The sequence below is a fragment of the Mchenga conophoros genome, linkage group LG20 (assembly GCF_057382185.1).
Source record: "Mchenga conophoros isolate Kocher_MC1m ecotype Shallow Benthic linkage group LG20, M_conophoros_male_GT1.1, whole genome shotgun sequence".
Lineage (NCBI taxonomy): Eukaryota > Metazoa > Chordata > Actinopteri > Cichliformes > Cichlidae > Mchenga > Mchenga conophoros.
The window spans coordinates 28632451-28650842 of NC_140545.1; the positions used below are offsets into that span (position 1 = coordinate 28632451).

General features: G+C 39.5%; 2 protein-coding genes across 2 annotated transcripts; one reads left to right on the plus strand and one right to left on the minus strand.

Moving 5' to 3' along the window:
* Positions 1-1607: 1607 nt before the first annotated feature.
* Positions 1608-5927, minus strand: LOC146551025 (large ribosomal subunit protein eL22). Its single transcript, XM_085258612.1, has 4 exons — positions 5794-5927; positions 4873-4980; positions 3124-3248; positions 1608-1806 (listed from the first exon to the last, which is right to left on the minus strand). Exons 1-4 carry the CDS (start codon positions 5803-5805, stop codon positions 1662-1664), a joined length of 390 nt encoding a protein of 129 aa, XP_085114738.1. The 5' UTR covers positions 5806-5927; the 3' UTR covers positions 1608-1661.
* An 8628-nt stretch (positions 5928-14555) lies between these two features.
* On the plus strand, positions 14556-17581 carry LOC146551026 (troponin C, slow skeletal and cardiac muscles-like). The gene is made up of 6 exons (XM_085260159.1): positions 14556-14699; positions 15367-15397; positions 16248-16394; positions 16523-16637; positions 16856-16992; positions 17383-17581. The coding sequence occupies exons 1-6, from the start codon at positions 14676-14678 to the stop codon at positions 17412-17414; spliced, it is 486 nt and encodes a 161-aa protein (XP_085116285.1). The 5' UTR covers positions 14556-14675; the 3' UTR covers positions 17415-17581.
* Positions 17582-18392: the final 811 nt, after the last annotated feature.

Here is an 18392-nt window from a genome sequence, read left to right on the forward strand (position 1 = left end):
GTGCATTGAAGGACATGTCCTGGTCAAGGTTCCTCACAGTGTTACTGGAGGCCAAGGTAATGCCATCCAGAGTAAGAATCTGGTTAGAAAAAACATTTTAAAGATCTTTAGGGTCCATGTTTGCCTTAAAATGGTGGCTGTCTGAGTGGTGTCCAAAAATGTGGGCTTCATAGATCATTTGGAAATTTTCTGGGGAAAACATGGTCTTTCTAAGAGACACAGAATCCATCCCAGTTTGGATGGAGCAGCTCTAATTTCTAGAAACCTGGACAAACTTATTGTACCTACCCAAAACGTGACTATAGTGGGGGCCAGTCTTACACACCTCTGCAGTTTTTCCTCCTCCTGTTATCACCCCATATTATTAGACTCAGCTGGCTAGTATTATGATGGTCCTTCTCTCTTCCATTGTTAATAGCCTTTTTCTCACCATTTTTGTACCAACACACTACTTTCTGTAGTACAACACTGTTCAACTTTTATGCAGACAAAGTAATCCACAACAGCTGGAACAGCTGTAGGAATTACACCAGCTTTCAAGGCTTGATCAACCTCCATTGCTGCAGAACAGCTTTAAATTGTTAACCCATGTATCATTGTGAAATGTACATGATTTTTCAGTTTTGAGTAACCTTACTTTTTTAAACCTCTGCCAGCTCACCACTTTGTAACATTTCAAGCTTTCATTGTACTTAAACAACTTGAATTACAATAGATAACAGGACAAATTGGGGTATTTTAAGACGTTTGACCATAACTTAAGCAAACAGCCTGTTGTGAAAGGAGTAGAAAGTTCAGATACCTGTTTAAAACTGTAGGGATTAAAAGCAAAACGTTGTCAGAAAAAAAAATAATACAGAAACCTGAAGTATTGGTACTTCATTACTGTATCGCTCTCATTTTTTTCCCCCTACATGTATCATTCTCTTTTGCTTTCTACCATCTTTTTTTGCATCATTTGCCTCTAAATCTTGTCTGTACTGTACAGTCGTAGTGTTTGCTGCCCAGAATACACACATTTGATTGGCTGAGTGGTATCATGTGGAATGACATGAAACTGGTCTGTGCCTTTCCTCAGCCACCAAATCACCACCATCAAGACTACGAAAGGAGCAAAACTGGTTTGAGAAACAGGAGAGTGACCCCAAACACACCAGCAAATCCACAACAGATTGTTGTAGTGGGGCCAAAATTGCTCTACAACAACGCAAGACAAACAGAAAACATGTCCTCCTAAAGCTGGATCTACAAGCTAATAAGTCAGAGGGTGTACTGGGTTTGTCACAGGACAGAAAGAACCCTGTGAAGAACTCTTACATTAAATTACAAGCAGTTTGTTTTCAACTCCAGCAGTAATTGACTCATATTTGACCATATGAAGACTCCGCCCACTTCACAACAATGAAGAATGAACAAAATCACATCGCTCAGTTTTATTTCAGCCCATCTGAGCTGCTTAATTTGCAATTTTTTAAAATCTTGTTTCCATGATTCATTGGGTCCTATGTAGATCCTACAGTGAGTGCTCTACAGTGCAGTAACACTGGAATGAATAATGTTGCTCCGGATCCGTCATCACATTATGAAAAAGAACCTTAAACAAAAACTCTGTATTGTAAACAACATTTATTTAAATACACAAAATCAGATTAATTGCCATTTTAATCATCATCTTCTTCCTCCTCTTCATCCTGATTAATCTGGAAGTAGCGGAGCTCATAGCTCTCCTTGGTGTTTGCAACAACACGCAGCCAGTCACGGAGATTGTTCTTCTTCAGGTACTTCTTTGTCAGATACTTCAGGTATCTGGAAAAACAAGAGATGTTGAATCATCAGTTGAATCCCCTTCAGGGAACAGCAGCACGGTGGGTGATAGTAGAGATGGCACGATACCACTTTTTTTTTTTTATGTCCGATACCGATATCATAAATTTGGATATCGGCCGATACCAATATGAATCCGATATAGTGTTTTTTAATCAATAAAACTGTTTTTTTAATATCTTGCTGCATTTTGTATAAGTTCAAACTCTAAATGCTCAACCAGACCGCGGACAGGTCCCGCACGCCACAGCCGCTCTATCACGTGATGCATACTGTTCCGACGCGCTACGGTTATGAGCAGTTATGCCATGTCGCAAGTTTTGTGAGGTGATTTTTGATATTTAATGGATCGGATTACATTTTTTATTTCTCTCCGATATCCGATCTAGTAATTTAGGTCAGTATCGGACCGATACGGATACGTAATATCGGATCAGTCCATCTCTAATGGATAGCTTCCTGGTATATGGAATGTTACAAAAAGCTATGCAAACCTTGCTTTAACAATGCCATGAAAATAGCACATTTTTCCCCCACAAACACAACAGAGTGGTGGTGTGGCGACATCTGAACTCATAACTGCCATTATACCTTTAAGAACTGAATCCTGTTCACCATGGGCCGTTTTCTCATCGATCATGATGATGATGAACTCCCTAAACATCCATTCCCTGACAACATCATTAATTGTTAAACTATTTGCTTACGTGGCAAATAAATTTATCCATTTTTAGTTTTGAAAAGACTCAGCTTTTCTGGAATCCTCTATTAAATAAAAAAAACTGACTAATAAGCTCACTAGCTGTGAAATTACACTTTCAATTAAACTACAGGTTCCAGTCTTCAGTTGTAATATCCCAGCTCACGTCACATGATGATTCTACTCAATAAAAACCCTGTGCAGCTTTTTTCTTGCACAGCAAGAGAGAAAGTTACATTTCATATAATATATTTGACACTTTATTAGACATCGTTTCATTATTATTATTTTTACATTCTCTCCGATATCCGATCATTCAGGATTAAAGATGTGTGTCAGCTGTCGTTTGACACCGATATGCCACCATATTGTTAATGTCTTAAAATGAAAATGTTAATGTTAGTATTTGTGAATGGCTGCAGCTGCATGAACCCTTCAGCACAGTGAAATCACCAATAGCAGTTTTTAGTAACGTCACATGATCTATATGAAGATGTTGAGTTAACTGGTCTTTACATTTGCTTCTGTTAGTAATGTGGTCTCGTCATCTTACTCAGAACTTTACATTAGGATCAAACAACACAGTGAGTGCCTGATACCTTTTGGAGAAGGGCACCTCAGAGGACACTGTAATCTTGCTCTTGCTTCTCTCAATGGAGACCACACCGCCACCAAGGTTCCCGGCCTTGCCGTTCACTTTAATGCGCTCCTGCAGAAACTGTTCCTGCAATTAACATGTGGTAAAAATGTTACTTTATATCGACGGCTCTATTTATGCTCCACATGAGCAACAAGTTCACTGAAGAGTAACAAGCAAAGTTCTAATAAAACCAACAAAGCTCTTTCGATGAATGAGTTTGTGGATTTTAAATGCATCAGGCCTTTTTGCTTAAATGAAGCTAACAGTAGTATGGATTATTACGAGCTGTTTTCCAATTGTATGGCTGTGAGTTTGATGGCTACAGAACCCTGGTATTAAACTTGTCCCCAAGTAGATAGTTACATATTCAAAAATTAGTCATTTCTGGGGTTATTCCTTCGGTGTTAATTCATTTTGACTTTTTTGTGCAGCACATTTGACTGTGTTACATGTAACTGCTTTAGAGTCCTGTGTTTCCAGCAAAGCCTTCAATGTTCAAACTAAACGTTCAAGTGTTTTTCCACCTCAAGTCAAAATAACGAGCACTATTTTTATTTAAGCAATAGATCTGCATTTCTTTATCCTAGGTACAGTTACTGGCATTATGAGAACGTTTGTCCTTGTGCACAGCTTTTCTGGTGGCGCGTACACCACATTGCCAAAAGTATTCACTCACCCACCCAAGTTGTTGAATTCAGGTGTTCCAATCACAGCTGTTATGCTGCTGTGTTGACATCAAAATGCTTGTGAGCAATAACCAATAACTGCAGTTTAGAAAGCTAATTAGCACCTAGAAAGCTTCATCAATTGACAGGAGCCACACAGAGAGGAGACCTTTACCTCATTATCTGTTCAACGTGCAGAAACTTGGTTGGTACTTACCAATTTTCTTGTTGCTTAAAAGAGAAGCATTGTTTTAGATATCATCTTAAACATGTAAACACACTGTTTCTTGCCACTTGCCAGAAAAATTGCCACCACCTCAGCTTTGTAATACATAACCACATTGGCCTTGTTAGTTTGTTCTTAACAACTCGTATAAGTATAACCAGTAACTAAGCATTTCACACTAAATTATAGTGAGTATCAGTAACTAGGTGCTGACAACTACCAGTACTGAGAAAATGTTAATGACATTCATCCTTAGTGGCTGTAGCTCAGGTGGCAGAGCAGGTCAGCCACTAATCAGAAGGTCGGTGGTTCGATCCCAGGCTGCATGCCAAATATCCTTGGGCAAGATACTAACCCCATGTTTGCCTACTGGTGGTGGTCAGAGGGCCCGGTGGCGCCTGTGTCCGGCAGCCTCGCCTCTGTCAGTGCTGTGGCTACAATGTAGCTTGCCATCGCCAGTGTGTGAATGGGTGAATGAAGTGTGAAGCGCTTTGGGGTCCTTAGGGACTAGAAAAGCGCTATACAAATGCAGGCCATTTACCATTAGTGTCATGTGGCCCTAAAGACATCTGTAGCAAGAAATGTTACCGACTGAAGAGAAGAAGAAAAAAAATATAGTCCGAAGCTTAGGTGTGTGTGTGTAAAGGTGTGGTTTCCCGAGCTAATCCAAATGGAGGCTGAACTCAAAAAGGGTGTAGAGTGAGCCAGATCTGGCTAGGAATGTCATCTCAAAGAAGCCCTGCAGCTTGTGCAGGACAGCCTTTAGTCTTAAATTGGTAATAAAATAACTCAGAAAAAGTTACAGCTTAAAACTTACAAAGTTGGCAGCATCCATGATGCCATCTTCGACAGGGTGCGTGCAGTCCAGTGTGAATTTTAGGACCTGCTTTTTCTTCTTACCACCTTTGCTGACATTCTGCTTCCTCTGCCAATGGAAGGACAAACATTTACTTCACTGCAAAGAACCTCTAGGCTGTCCACTACATTTATATGAACAAAATTTAGTAAAACACCCAACAACAACCAACTGCTAACATTCCAATGTATCAAAATGTTAATTTCCCGTTTGTGCAGTACATAGGTCCAAAGAGCGATTGGTAAAATCTGGTCACCATCACATTCAACTGATTAATTCAAAAATCCTGCAATCTGAATTAATAGCGGATTTTGCTTTTACCTACAGAGTTATATGTATTCAGCATAACAGTTTAATATACGTGATGATGCAACTGTACTTCGATTCTAGCCAAAGCTCGACTTTAATTATAAGAACATTCAATGACAACATTAAGTATGCATAAGTGCTATTTTCGACTCTTTAATGTTTTGATAAGTACGACTAAAAGTAATTAAAAACATCTCCATGAGTTGAGCTCTGCGTCAATCCCCCGACTAGTAACGTCCACGTCTCGGAGCGATTAACTAACAAGCAGGTCAAACAAACAAACACAGCTCCGTAGATACTGTCAGCCTCCAAAACCTTATCTGCGCACCTTATTAAACAAAGGTATCGTTATAGGGCTAGCAACGTGGTTAGCTCTGCGACGCTGCTAAGCTAACGTTAACTCACAGACAGCCATAGGCCACAAAAAACTCAGCTGTGTAACCGAAAAAAACCATCACAAACGGACCCAAACCCTGCATTTTAGTCCATGTAGATGCAACAAGCCAGTTTTTTCCAGATTTCATATAGGAAAAGATACAACTTCGATAGATTTTAGCACGACTTTTTACTTACAATAGGCGCCATGGTGAAGAAGCTATCAAAAAGGAAGAGCAAGCGGTGCGCATGCGCTACACATCATACGCCGAAAAATTGATGGAATTCGTTTTGTCCCAAAATCGCTTCATTTCCATTCATCCAATAAACTTTTTTAAAAACAGCAATGGATGTTCATAGAACCTCGCAATAGTCCCGGTATTCCTTGTTAACTAGTTTTTACATTAACTGGTTAGATTTGTTTGTTTTTCACTCTCCGTGTTAAAAATGTTGCACCCGCAGATTCGTCATTTTCACGGAACCGTCTGATCGCTCTAACAATATTAAAGACCTCCGCAAAATAAAGTCTCCATCTCCAGCTCGTTCAAATATATACACGTATCGATATTATATTAAGATAACAATTAAATTATTTTAATTTAAAAAAAAAAAACCCAAAACACCTTCTGCCTGGTCCGTCTTTTTGTAACATAAACAACGAGTCGACATTTTCCTCACGACAACGATTAGTTTGACGGGCCCGCGGGTTTACCTGTCAGCTGTTAAACACCTGCTGCTGATACAGGAAACACGCCCACGTGACAGTGACGGTTTAACGTGGACAGCTGCTGTTTGGGGTGGGGGAACTCCAGGCCACGAGGGCCGGTGTCCTGCAGGTTTTAGATGTGTCCTTGATCCAACACAGCTGATTGAAATGGCTAAATGACCTCCTCAACATGTCTTGAAGTTCTCCAGAGGCCTGGTAACGAACTAATCATTTGATTCAGGTGTGGTGACCATAGCTGGACTGGCCATCGGGCATACCGGGCATTTGCCCGGTGGGCCGCTGGCGATTTTTTGTTTTTATGGGCCGATGGATATTTTTTTTTTTTTTTTTTTTTTTAGGAAGGGTATATATAATGAAAGGTGTTGGATTGGCCAATTGGTCATGATCGACTCTGGGCTGGACCAATTACAGCCGAGGAGGCTGGATGCACCCTCCCCCTTGTTTAGCAATCACGTGATTTTCGCGCATTGCATGCCGGGAACTCGTGGCAAAACAATCCAAGTACCGCATCAAATGCAAGCATTTGCAGCACCGCAAAACGTTCATTCTCCGGTTCCAATACCTTCTTTTTTTTTCTTTGCCGCACAAAAAAGGAATGTACAAAACAAAAGGAGAACAATGCCGGTCCGTACAAAGACAGACTCGACGAAAAGACAAAGAAAAGATACGAGGAAAAAATCAAAGGAGTGAAAGGGTCAGACCCTTACGAGCACACAGAGTGGACAAAAGACGTCAGTGTGCTGCCCACTTTCACCACGCTCAGATTTATAATTACACGGTTCTTGGAGTGAGTGCATACACTCATGAAGTTTAGTAACTTCAGGTCACTGCAACAAGCCCAGGTACAGTTTACCGACGGATGGGTGCAGGACCTTGAAATGCACCGTGTAGGACGAAAGACTATTGTACGTATCATAAGTTTACCAGTTTCACAAATCGTCTTCATAAATACACATTCATTAACAGTTTATTAATAGGACCTTTGAGCTCAACGGTAATTAATTAGTAGTGGAAATAATTTCTGGTAGTGTAACAGTGTTTGTGGTATTATTCCACTTGCCACAAATATCAGTGTAATGGGGAAACAGCCCCCCCCCGCTCTCAGTGTGGCTGGTTAGGTGAGGCTGGCTGCAGTAATCGCTGCCAGTCTGCCGTAGCCATACGAGAGGTGAGTTGTATTGTTCCGCACACAATATAGCTAAGTAGTACAGACACATAAAACATGTTTGATTAGCTGACGAGCACCGAGTGTAATAAGTGCTTAGTGGACACATGTCCAACACCAGTTTTATGTACTTTTCATTTGTTTATTACAGTTTTTTACAGACGCTAGGACACATTTCTCAATACTTAGGTCACGTTTGCAAAACTCCTCACACAGTGAGCACAACAGAAGTCTATGTGGGCTAAACTGAGGACCAGTTATCATTGTTTTGGCACAAAATGCATTCAATGACTACATCTCTCAAATTACATGAATCATCTTCTCACTCAGACACAACAACTGCCAAAAACCTTTGTACGGACAGGACATTTTGCATGTGCTTACATACTGTTTTCAAAACTGTTAAACTCATGGTCAAAACAATAACACAATGCAAAACTTGAAAAGACAGCAAAATCCAACGGCAATATTTTACTGAAACATATTTTAAATCTAACAATGCAGTTTAACCAGCCACAGCTGATTCTCATTGTAGATGAACATCTACACAGTTGTTACTCCTTCAATTTTTCAACTCCTTCAATTCTGGCATGCCAGAAGATTCTTTCCTAGGTGTGTTGCCCAAGATGACATAAGATGTGATGTGGATGAGAACCTGTGGCCAAATGGAGAAGACCGAGTAGATTAGCATTACTATTGTATGTGTATCAGTGGATGGTGTGTATACGAATTCTTGTATTTTGGGATTACTTAGTGCAAAAAAATAAAAATACATAAACATAAATACATGATGTCTGATTCATTCCAGTAACATATATTGAAATTATAAACAGAGATGTGTCCTTGTTTTACACAGGAAAACACTGTGTAATGCTACATGTTGTTAGTGTTTTTTAGGTCATTGTGTTGTGGGTGACAAAGTGTGTTTGTCGGCTGTCAACCTTTGCTAGTGTTCTGGAAGAATGAGTTTATTTGAGACCTGAATACAGTGTTTTGGTAGTTGTAGTGCATTTTGAATGTGGAATGAACTGCTTTGCCAAGCTGAGGGTCAGTTAGGAGAATTGTGTGAAGAGTTTTGCAAAAGTGACCTAAGTATTGAGAAATGTGTCCTAGCGTCTGTAAAAAACTGTAATGTGTGAAACTGTATGCTAAAGCGGAATGCTAATGAGATGTTCTGCCGTAGTGTGCTGTGCGGAGTGGTGTGTGGCGAGCCTGTGCACTGATAATACACCGTTGTTTCCATTCAGGTACATAATTTGTTGTTGCTGTTATTTTATTGTATATTAGAAATTGTAATATTGCTGCAGTAATCGCTGCCAGTCTGCCGTAGCCATACGAGAGTGTGCTGTGCGGAGTGGTGTATGGCGAGCTTGTGCACTGATAATACACCGTTGTTTCCATTCAGGAAATAAAGTGGCAACGATCGATCAGAGACTCCTTGTCTTTTTTAAAACACTACACAACGCAGAGTCGAGGAGTCTGTTTGGGCCGAACTGTTGCAGCGGGATGAAGCAGAAACCGGTTACAGTAGCATTACAGAAATGTAGCAGTGACAATAATATTGTATGTTGTAATCGCAATGGACAATAAGTGATACAAAACAACTGTTTTATCCTGTGAATAAAAGTATATGTTTTTGTCAATGTACCATGGTAATAACAGAAGCGAAACACAATATTGTGTCAGGACAATTTACTATTTATGCACAATAAATAAAGGAGCATAGCGCGACAATTTCTGTTCAGCGCCAGACTTGCTTGTAACCTATATCACCAATTATGTTAAGAAAAATGACGTATTAACTACTAAAAAACTCTGACCTTTGTGGGAATGCTTGGAGCAGACTAACATGTGAGCTGGAGTGTTCTGAGACGTTATATTTGGTATATCCAGACCATCCATCGGCTCTTACTTCGGAAACATGGCTTAAAAAATTTCTCTTCAACGACGTAATCCGATAAAAAAAAAAAACGATCTCTTTACCCATCGGCTTCCCGTGGCTGTCATGCGACCGGCTATTGAAGTTAATAATACAACAGCTTCTTGCCATTTTTTGGGTTTCTTTTTATCGCTGTGTAACTGAGTTCAATTGAAAGCCTGCGTGCGCTAGTACCTCTTGCCACAAGTTCCCAGAATCCTTTGCGGTTTTATCCCTGAATGACGTCACATTTTCAATCTTTATCCTGGTGGGCCGGTCTCTAGTCAAAATGCCCGGGCCGATTTTTTGTCCCAGTCCAGCCTTGGTGGTGACCCAGGGTGAGATCTAAAACCTGCAGGACACCGGTCCTCGAGGCCTGAGGTTGGACACCCCTGGTGACGTCAGCCTCCACAAAATAAACAACTGCAGCCCGTTTTCTCAGCGCAGAACTGTTGGAGCCTGTTTCCTCTCAGAGTGACTGATCTGGGTTAAAAGTAACAAACGGGATTTAACGGGAGGGAGTGATGGACACTGGGCAGCAGATCAGTCAGTTTACAAACAGGAAACCGGGCTGAAATAATCTGTTTCCAGTAGGCTGATAAGTGCTCTTTATTTCAGCATGAGAAATGTCTATAAGTACGTTTTGAGCACTTTGAGCTGATCATCGTCTTAAAACAAAGATAAAACAAAAGCACATTTATTTTCTGAGGGGAGTGTAGTGAGCAATTCACTACAATTCACTACAATTCACTACGTTGATTCAATAGAATCACCTGATATTGACTAAACATTGTTTCAATGTCTCCTGGGGACTCTATGAATTAAATTCTCAGTGCCCCGAACTTACAATAAAACATTACAAATACAATTACTCAACATAAGATTCCCCATAACACCTGCCTTTTCATTTCCCCTGATTCATGATGCGCTGGTACCCAAGAAGGTGACCATTAGCCCCATCGTATCAACTCCATAGTGTTTGTTGAATCTCTATCAGATTGTGTGGCCTGCTATCTGAGTGACTGTCTTGCAAACTAATCCAACTTCTTAATAGCAATGAACTGGTCTGCATTGGTACATCATATCTTTATTCTCTTCCCCCTCCTGCCCCCCCCCCCCCCCCCCCTCTTTCTTAAATAGATAACTATCATATCTGATATCATATCTCACAGTACAATAATATTGAATGGGTTGCATTGTTGTATTTTGTCATGTTTCTCAGGTCTTTGTCTGAATTTCTACGAACATTATTGCTAAGGATTGTCTTATTGCATTGGAGTCACACTGGGTTAAATATGTACACTTGGGTTTTAAGGGGTATTTATTATTTTCTTCTTTTTTTGGGGTTGTATGGAAGCCCCAAACGCAATTTCATTGTTCTTGACAATGACAATAAATAAATAAATACTAAATACTAAACTAGCCAATGATGAACTTGAGTCCGAGCATATCACCGATCTTAATGGTCTTGCGTCTTCAAACCACTCGACAGTTAACAGTATGGAAACCATTTCTGATAATAATCTTGCGCTGATGATCCATCTCTGATCTTTTTCCTTACTTTGACATGAAGCTCAGGAACAATAAATGTTATCCTGCTTTAGTTGGATCAATCGCGCACTGCTGACACAGTCTCCATGCACAGCTTAGAGGGAACACTGGTTGGATGTATTCCTTTATGGATCTGTGTAGATTTTAACTGTAATACTGATCAATACATGCCTGCACTGTAGGTGAGTTTAAAAGAAAAACCCAAACCACATGACACTGATGGACAGATAAATGAAAATGACAACATTTCTGCCAACATAAGAGGTCAATAAGATGACACTTTAGTCGTGCACATGTAAGTATGTTTACGCACATTCACCCTGCAGTCAAAATCACATATTTTTCTTTACTCTTTGTCTGTATTGCATGGAGTATAAATACGACATACCTCATAAACATATAATTTGAACTTGCTCACCAACCTTCAACAAACGTTACAAAGTTTGCTAACATTTTCTCAAGTGTAGTTTTTCCCTCCTCTGCTGTTTTAACCAATGGATCATTTTATTCACTTTCAGTCTAAAATAAAATTCTGCCCATTTGTCAGAAGATTCAGCTCATTCATACACATTATTATTGAGCATCTGTACTTTGGTCAAGAGCCTGCTGGCATCCAGCTGAAGGAAGATGTTCTGAAGTACTTCACAGCCGGCTTCAGTTGCTGAGGGTAAATGAGATTCAGTGTTCCTGAATCTGCACATGCAGAATCCATGTAAGAAACAATGCTTTGTCTGTGCTGGCATCGCCTCTCTCAACAGTGATGGTGAAGATGCCACCGGGACAACTTGTTCCAGCTCCCTATTGAGATCATTTATAAAGGAGGGTGCAGCAAGAATATTTTGCACAATTATAAGTTACTCTCTGAAAAACAACATCATACTTCAAACACTGCTATGTGCATAAAAATATGAATATGTAGAACTTCTGTAACATTATTACCATTTGTAACATTAATATACACTTATTAAGCAGTTCATTAGGAAAACTGATGCAATGCAAGAATTGTCATAAATTTGTACTTTTACTAATATTTTATTTTTAGTCCTATTTTCATGTTTTCAGTGGGAGAAACGTTTCATCACCTCTCCGGTCAGGCAGAATTGCCTTATCTGAATGACTGAGCACGCCAGACTGTTTTTTACATCAGTATTGTGTTTACACATAATAATTTGCCCTTTTGTTACATTTTTTCATGCCATCAAAGTATTTTCATTGATAGTACTTGTTTTATCACAGCCATGTACAGCTGTGAGTGTTTGACAGCGCTATGGTCTACAAAGATACATCTTTTTGTGAAATGAATAAAATAATTTTCCTCCATCACAAAAAGCATCTGTACTTCTCTGTTCAAAGCAGAGCTCCGTTTACAGAAACAGTATTTTAGCATCACTTCATTCAAGATTGACAGAAACAAAAAAGAAAAATGTTTTGGTTTACCTTTACACTGTTCAATGACCAACTGTGGTTAGGCCCAAAGGCTTCATTCGCCACAGCAGGTATGAGGAGGAGGAGGGGCGGATATCAGAGAAGCAGTGAGGAGAAACAGGGAGGACAGGACGTTCTGGCATAAATCACTTGTTTCTGTTTAAACCAAAATGATCAGGCTCTTTAACAAATCTCTCTCTAAGCAGCTGTAGACATTTATAATAAGAGCCTGTCAGTGACAGAAAGAAGCACTTTTAATGATTAGACTTTTATCGGCTAACAGTTTCCATAATGGACAAACAGGTGCCTTTGTCACCATTGACAACTGCAGTAGTTTCACTTAAAACTGGATTAATTTCAAAATCTGCCGCTCTCATTTCTATAAGAGTCCTTTATACATCTGCTCATGCCAGCATCTCCACCAATAGCATTCACTCAGGCTTTTTTAGTCTTTCCTGTGGCACGAGACAGGCGTCCCCATTATCCCCCCTATTGTTCACATAGAGCACCTGTCAGTCTTTCTGAGATCCTCCTCTATTTTTAGCTGAATTTCCCAATTAGGCACAGAATTTAAGTTATCGCTTTGTGTTGATGATTTATTGCTGTATGTCCCAGATCCTGTTCTCTCCAAATCATTTATTTTATCTGCTTTTCACAGATTTGGTTCATTCTCTGATTATAGAGTGACCATCGCTAAAAGTTAATGCTAGCCTATCATCATTACTGCTCACACATTCTGATGTCCCTTTTTTAAATTAGGCCCCTCTGACTTTAAACATCAAGGATCAATGTAACATTAAATGCTGTTTTCTCTGCTAATTAAACAGGACCTCCAAAAATAGGGAAGCTTACTTCTTTCGCTTATTGGTAAAATCAGTGTGATTAAAATGACCATCTGAACAAATCCACACTTCAGAGATGTAAAATTCAGAGGCGGATTGTCACTTCCTAACTTCCTGTTCCATACTGGACAGCGCATATCCCCAAAATCTCCTTCTGGTTCAGATCTTTGGACCTTCTATGGCGCAGTGTAGAGCCCCCGTCCTGTTTCTCATCCACTCTAAATGCTTTACTTCTTCTATTCCATCCAACCTCTCTGGCTTAACCCTTAGTTCACTCCACACTGAAAATTTGGCATCAGTCTAGGAGGCATGTCAAATTTAACTCTCTAAGTATCTACGTTATCTCCTTTATTGAGGAATCATCTGTTTCAACCATTTTAGCATGATATAATAAGGGGCTGGCATGTTTTAATGATTTTTACAATGATGGTGTTTTCTGCAGCGTCACAGATCTCTCTCTCTCAGATCTCCGTCCTTCTGACCTGTTTCAGTGCTTTCAGATTAGACATTGTGCCAAAGTTTTATTCCCAGTTCTTTTCTCCACAGCAGTGGGAGGAGCTTATGAGCCAAGACCCTCTTCAAAAGCCAATTAGCTCTAAAGTTTATAATGAAATGTCATTTTTTGATTCCTCACCAGTTACTAAAGGCTGCTTGGGAACGTGAACTGGGTCTAAATTTGGGGGATGACTGGTGAGACAATGCTCTAAAAGAATCACACAGGTTCAGTCTGCGTTCGGCTTTCTCTCATACAGTCCTGCTCTCTAAAACCTGACAGTCACAGATCCATCCCAGTCTCACTGACTCTCTGGCTCATCACTTACTCACTTTTGGCAGAATTATTTCGATTTCATGGGACATGAAAAAAGGACATTTTCAGTGATCATTAAACCTTTCCCCCATGTTGCCATGTCCCACTTGACCTCTAACCAATAAATATTTTAACGTTTACTTTCTTAATGGCAGGACGTTATCTTCTTCTTCACTGGAAGTCGACTAAAGCTCCCTCCAGCACTCAGCGGTTCAATGACACCATGTCTTTTCTAAAATCAGCGAAGCTCTTAAGATATTACGGTCCATTACAGTCCTGTAAGTGTAGGTCACTGGGAACTACAGCAGTCCTGGTGTTTACTGGGAGTAACCTTCAAAGACCAAAAGAAAAAGCTGAAGCCTGCAGTGATATGATTCAAATGTGCTGCAGTGGAGAGCTGAGGGGCTACTGACAGTGTTTCACTGTTCTTTGCTGCCTTCTGTTGTTTCCTATTTATAGACTTCTCTCTTTTAATCCCTCTGTCACCCCTCCCACCATCCTCCTTGAATTTTGTGAGATAGGTCAAGAGCCTTTTTTTAGTTTCACAGTCCTCTCACAATAAAGGTAGAGGGAGTTATAACTGCCAGTCCTCGTGCTGTGTCTGAGTGTGCTCTTGTTTCAACTGCAGGATCAGATAAGCAGCCATGGATGATGTATACAAAGCAGCGGTGAGTACTGATATTGCCGAGTATGCTGTTATATTTCCTTCTATAACATGTTTTCTATGATATACATATTTATTGGACAATTACATAATTATATTATAAGACAGACTGTATAGTTGTTTTTTAACAACTGTCAGTGTCCTCCTGAAAATGTGAAGTTATGTTATTATTGTAAGCTTTGCGTTACTGGAGCTTTACAGTGAAATCTGAGTTCAGTCAGCCTTGTGTACCAGTGTGATATATTTGACCAACTTCACAATGCAGTGCAATGAAGAATTTTAGGAGAAAGTTCATAGAAAAGAAAAAGGGATTCATTTGAATATTTGCCCGAGGTCACCAAACTCATGTTGGAGTCAAGACGCTGGTCTGAAAATGGTTTGAAAATGTCACTTTTATATGTATAAATAAATGGTGCCTGACAAGAGAACAAAGAACAGCTGGACAGTTGAAGGGAAGAAGAGAAGTGACAGCTGCTGACTCCGTCAACTCAACTCCCATAAACAAGAATAGCAAGTGAAGAAATTAGTGTCACATTGCAGTCCATACTGAGAGCAGGAGTGAAGCTGCAGACGTGAACCTCTGCTGCTGCTGAGTGCCACAAACAATCACCAAATGAAAAACACAAGTCAGATGAATTTCATGTCAATTAAAATGTGATGTTTTCCTCCAGGTCGAGAACTTAACAGAGGAGCAAAAAAATGGTGAGGAAACGACTTCTTTTCATTGCTGTCTTTCTCTTTATTAGATGAAATGAAAAATGCTTTATTCATCCCACCTTTGAGAAAGAAGTTATAGAATTATAATTCAGTGTCATTTCTACAGCGCCAAATCACAACAACAGTCACCTCAAAGCACTTTATATTAATAATATGAATATGTTTTGTTTTCATTATTTTTTGTGTTCATTTTGTTTCAATTACAGATCCTGATTATTTTTCATGACAGGAGAAACCAATGAACCATTTCAGGCTTTTATTTTAAATACTTTTTGAGGGATTCCTGATCATTGCCTCAGATTTCCATGTGTGGAAAAAGGCCTGAGATTGTGAAGTATCTGATATGTGAAGCTACGTTTTCAAGCAAGCATAAATAAATATTTTAGACAAATCAAAGATGGTTAAACAGAAAACAAACAAAATAAATAAAACTAAATTGATAAATTTGTGGTTGTTGGATTATTTCATTGTTTGACAATAAACCTCACACCACAGGAAAGCCTATTTCTTTCCCATAAATGGTGCCAGAATAAATAACAGTATTTTTCCAGTGTAAATATTTTCTTTTGTTTTCTGTTTTCCATTGTGGATAAATTATAAGATTATAGGATTTGGATCTTTGTGTTTAAATGACAGCTTTTATCATAACAAAGGATAATCAGTGAATTCCTGTAATATTAGATGATGTAAACAAGCCCCCGATAGAAACAGTTCAAAGTTAGTTTCGTCCTCACAGATGTTATATTTTCAGCATCAGTCTGGTCTGCATCGGCTGTTTGTTGTTGTGTGCAACGTTAACAACAATCTCAGTAACAAAAATGATTTGTTTTTTCAGAGTTCAAAGCTGCGTTTGATATCTTCATTCAGGATGCAGAGGACGGCTGCATCAGTACCAAGGAGTTAGGAAAGGTGATGAGAATGCTGGGACAGAATCCCACTCCTGAAGAGTTACAGGAGATGATTGACGAGGTGGATGAAGATGGTATGTCAGTATTAGTATGTTTCCATCAGGAACATGTTTATTTCACGACATGGTTTGCATATTTAAAAAAATTAAAAGGTGAAAAAGACATTATAGTCCTGATTTATTTATTTGCTGTATTTTCACAGGAAGTGGGACGGTAGATTTTGATGAGTTCCTGGTTATGATGGTCCGCTGCATGAAGGAGGAGAGCAAAGGAAAATCTGAGGAGGAGTTGGCTGAACTTTTTCGCATGTTTGATAAGTAGGTCTCTTTTGCATTTTTTGTTCACACGCAGCCAGAATACAAAGAAAATACCACCAGCCTGATACCACACAAATCATTGCTAACTGCCAGTAGGAGATTCAGGGATGTTTTGAATATTATTGCGTATGTGAAGTACACATACAGTAAAAATCTTAATGCCAAAAGAGCTCAGCGAGTATTCCACGTAGGATTGATGAGTGTATTTTTATGTGAAGGAATGGAGATGGATACATAGACTTAGAAGAGCTGAAGTCCATGCTGGAGTCCACTGGAGAGGCCATCACTGAAGATGACATCGAAGAGTTGATGAAGGATGGAGACAAAAACAATGATGGCAAAATTGATTATGATGGTATGGGAAGCAGTTTATTTGTAATTAAAATGTGCACAAAACAGCTGACTCCTGACAACATAAGGAGAACATTCTCATCACGTTCACAAACCATTTCACGGAGAATGATTACAGAGTCACTGAGCTCTTTATTGTGGCTGACAAAGTGCATAAAGTAACAAAAATCAGAAACGGAGTTCAAAAGGCAACTAAACAAAATCCAAAGGAGTAACTGTGAAAATGATATTTATGGACTTTGATTTTAAAACCCATAGATTTTAAATCAAACAGTGTTGTGTAGAAAAGTTCAAAATAACATTGTTTCCTCCATTGTACCCAGTCATGGATCGTTAGTAATGAATAGCTTTGCTGATGTGACTGATGTACTGACCTGTTCGTTGTCTCTGATAGAGTTCCTGGAGTTCATGAAAGGTGTTGAATAAAGGATTCTGCCGGAGGCTTCACATCTTCTATCTTCTACATGCGTTGGCAACATCATCGAAGGCCTTCTTGAAGATATCTTCACCGGTTTTTCTAATACTGTACCTTCAAGGCCTTAACAGCTTTTCCAGGAGATTTCATTGAATAAAATATTTTTTCTGAATAAAAATACTTAGATGTTTGTTTTGTCTGTCATAAAATTTTGTGTAAATTAGCTTAACTGAAAGTGAATTAGTATTATTTCTATGGTGCTTAACTGAGCTGCACAGTCGTGTTATAGTTTCAATGGGACACTGGACTCCAGCGCAGGACACGAGGCAGGAATAAAAGTTCGAGTGGCTTTTCCAAGGCTCCACAGAAAGAAACTTGGCAGGTAATTCCAAGTTTTCCACTCGCTTCCCTCCTTGGTACATGAGGCTATGCACAAAGGAGATGACCGCAAAGACAAGCCACAAGAAACAAAACATGGAATTCAACACTCCGGTGGAATGCTCTGATGGTTAGCGGGAAGAAGCCTCGCACTTTATCACATCTCTCAACTTATTACTGTATGTCCATATATATTATGACTGTGGCCATTCAAATGTCCACGTCCATATACACCACGCACTTGGCAAGACACAGAGACAGAGACAACGGGTGGAGGACAGAAGGATAAGTTGACTCTGGAGGATCAGGGAGGTTTTTATTATCCCCAAATGCAAATTTGTTGTGCAGTCAGTAGAAATCACACAAACATCAAGCAAAATGCAATAATGTGCAATAAATACACAACAAAGCAATATGACCATTGAGAACATGGTGAGTTATTTAAAAGACGAATGGTTGGGGAGTTGCAGTCCTGTATGCTGGGATACTGTTTCTACAACCAGATGGAATCAACTCAAACTCCTCTAATAAGGAGTGTGGAGGAGCTGCCATAACCTTCTACAGGTGTGGAAGCTCATTCAGGGCCACACCTGCGATTGTGCTGGACTCTG

Bases quoted from the DNA above. Each gene is read 5' to 3' on its own strand.
- LOC146551025 (XM_085258612.1), bottom strand. The intron at 3,249-4,872 runs GTAAGTTTTAAG...TGTTAATTGCAG, and splicing joins TCATGGATGCTGCCAACTTT to GAACAGTTTCTGCAGGAGCG. The intron at 1,807-3,123 runs GTATCAGGCACT...TTGTTTTTCCAG, and splicing joins GAGGTGCCCTTCTCCAAAAG to ATACCTGAAGTATCTGACAA.
- LOC146551026 (XM_085260159.1), top strand. From the start codon at position 14,676: ATGGATGATGTATACAAAGCAGCG. The intron at 14,700-15,366 runs GTGAGTACTGAT...GTTTTCCTCCAG, and splicing joins ATGATGTATACAAAGCAGCG to GTCGAGAACTTAACAGAGGA. The intron at 16,638-16,855 runs GTAGGTCTCTTT...TTTTATGTGAAG, and splicing joins CTTTTTCGCATGTTTGATAA to GAATGGAGATGGATACATAG.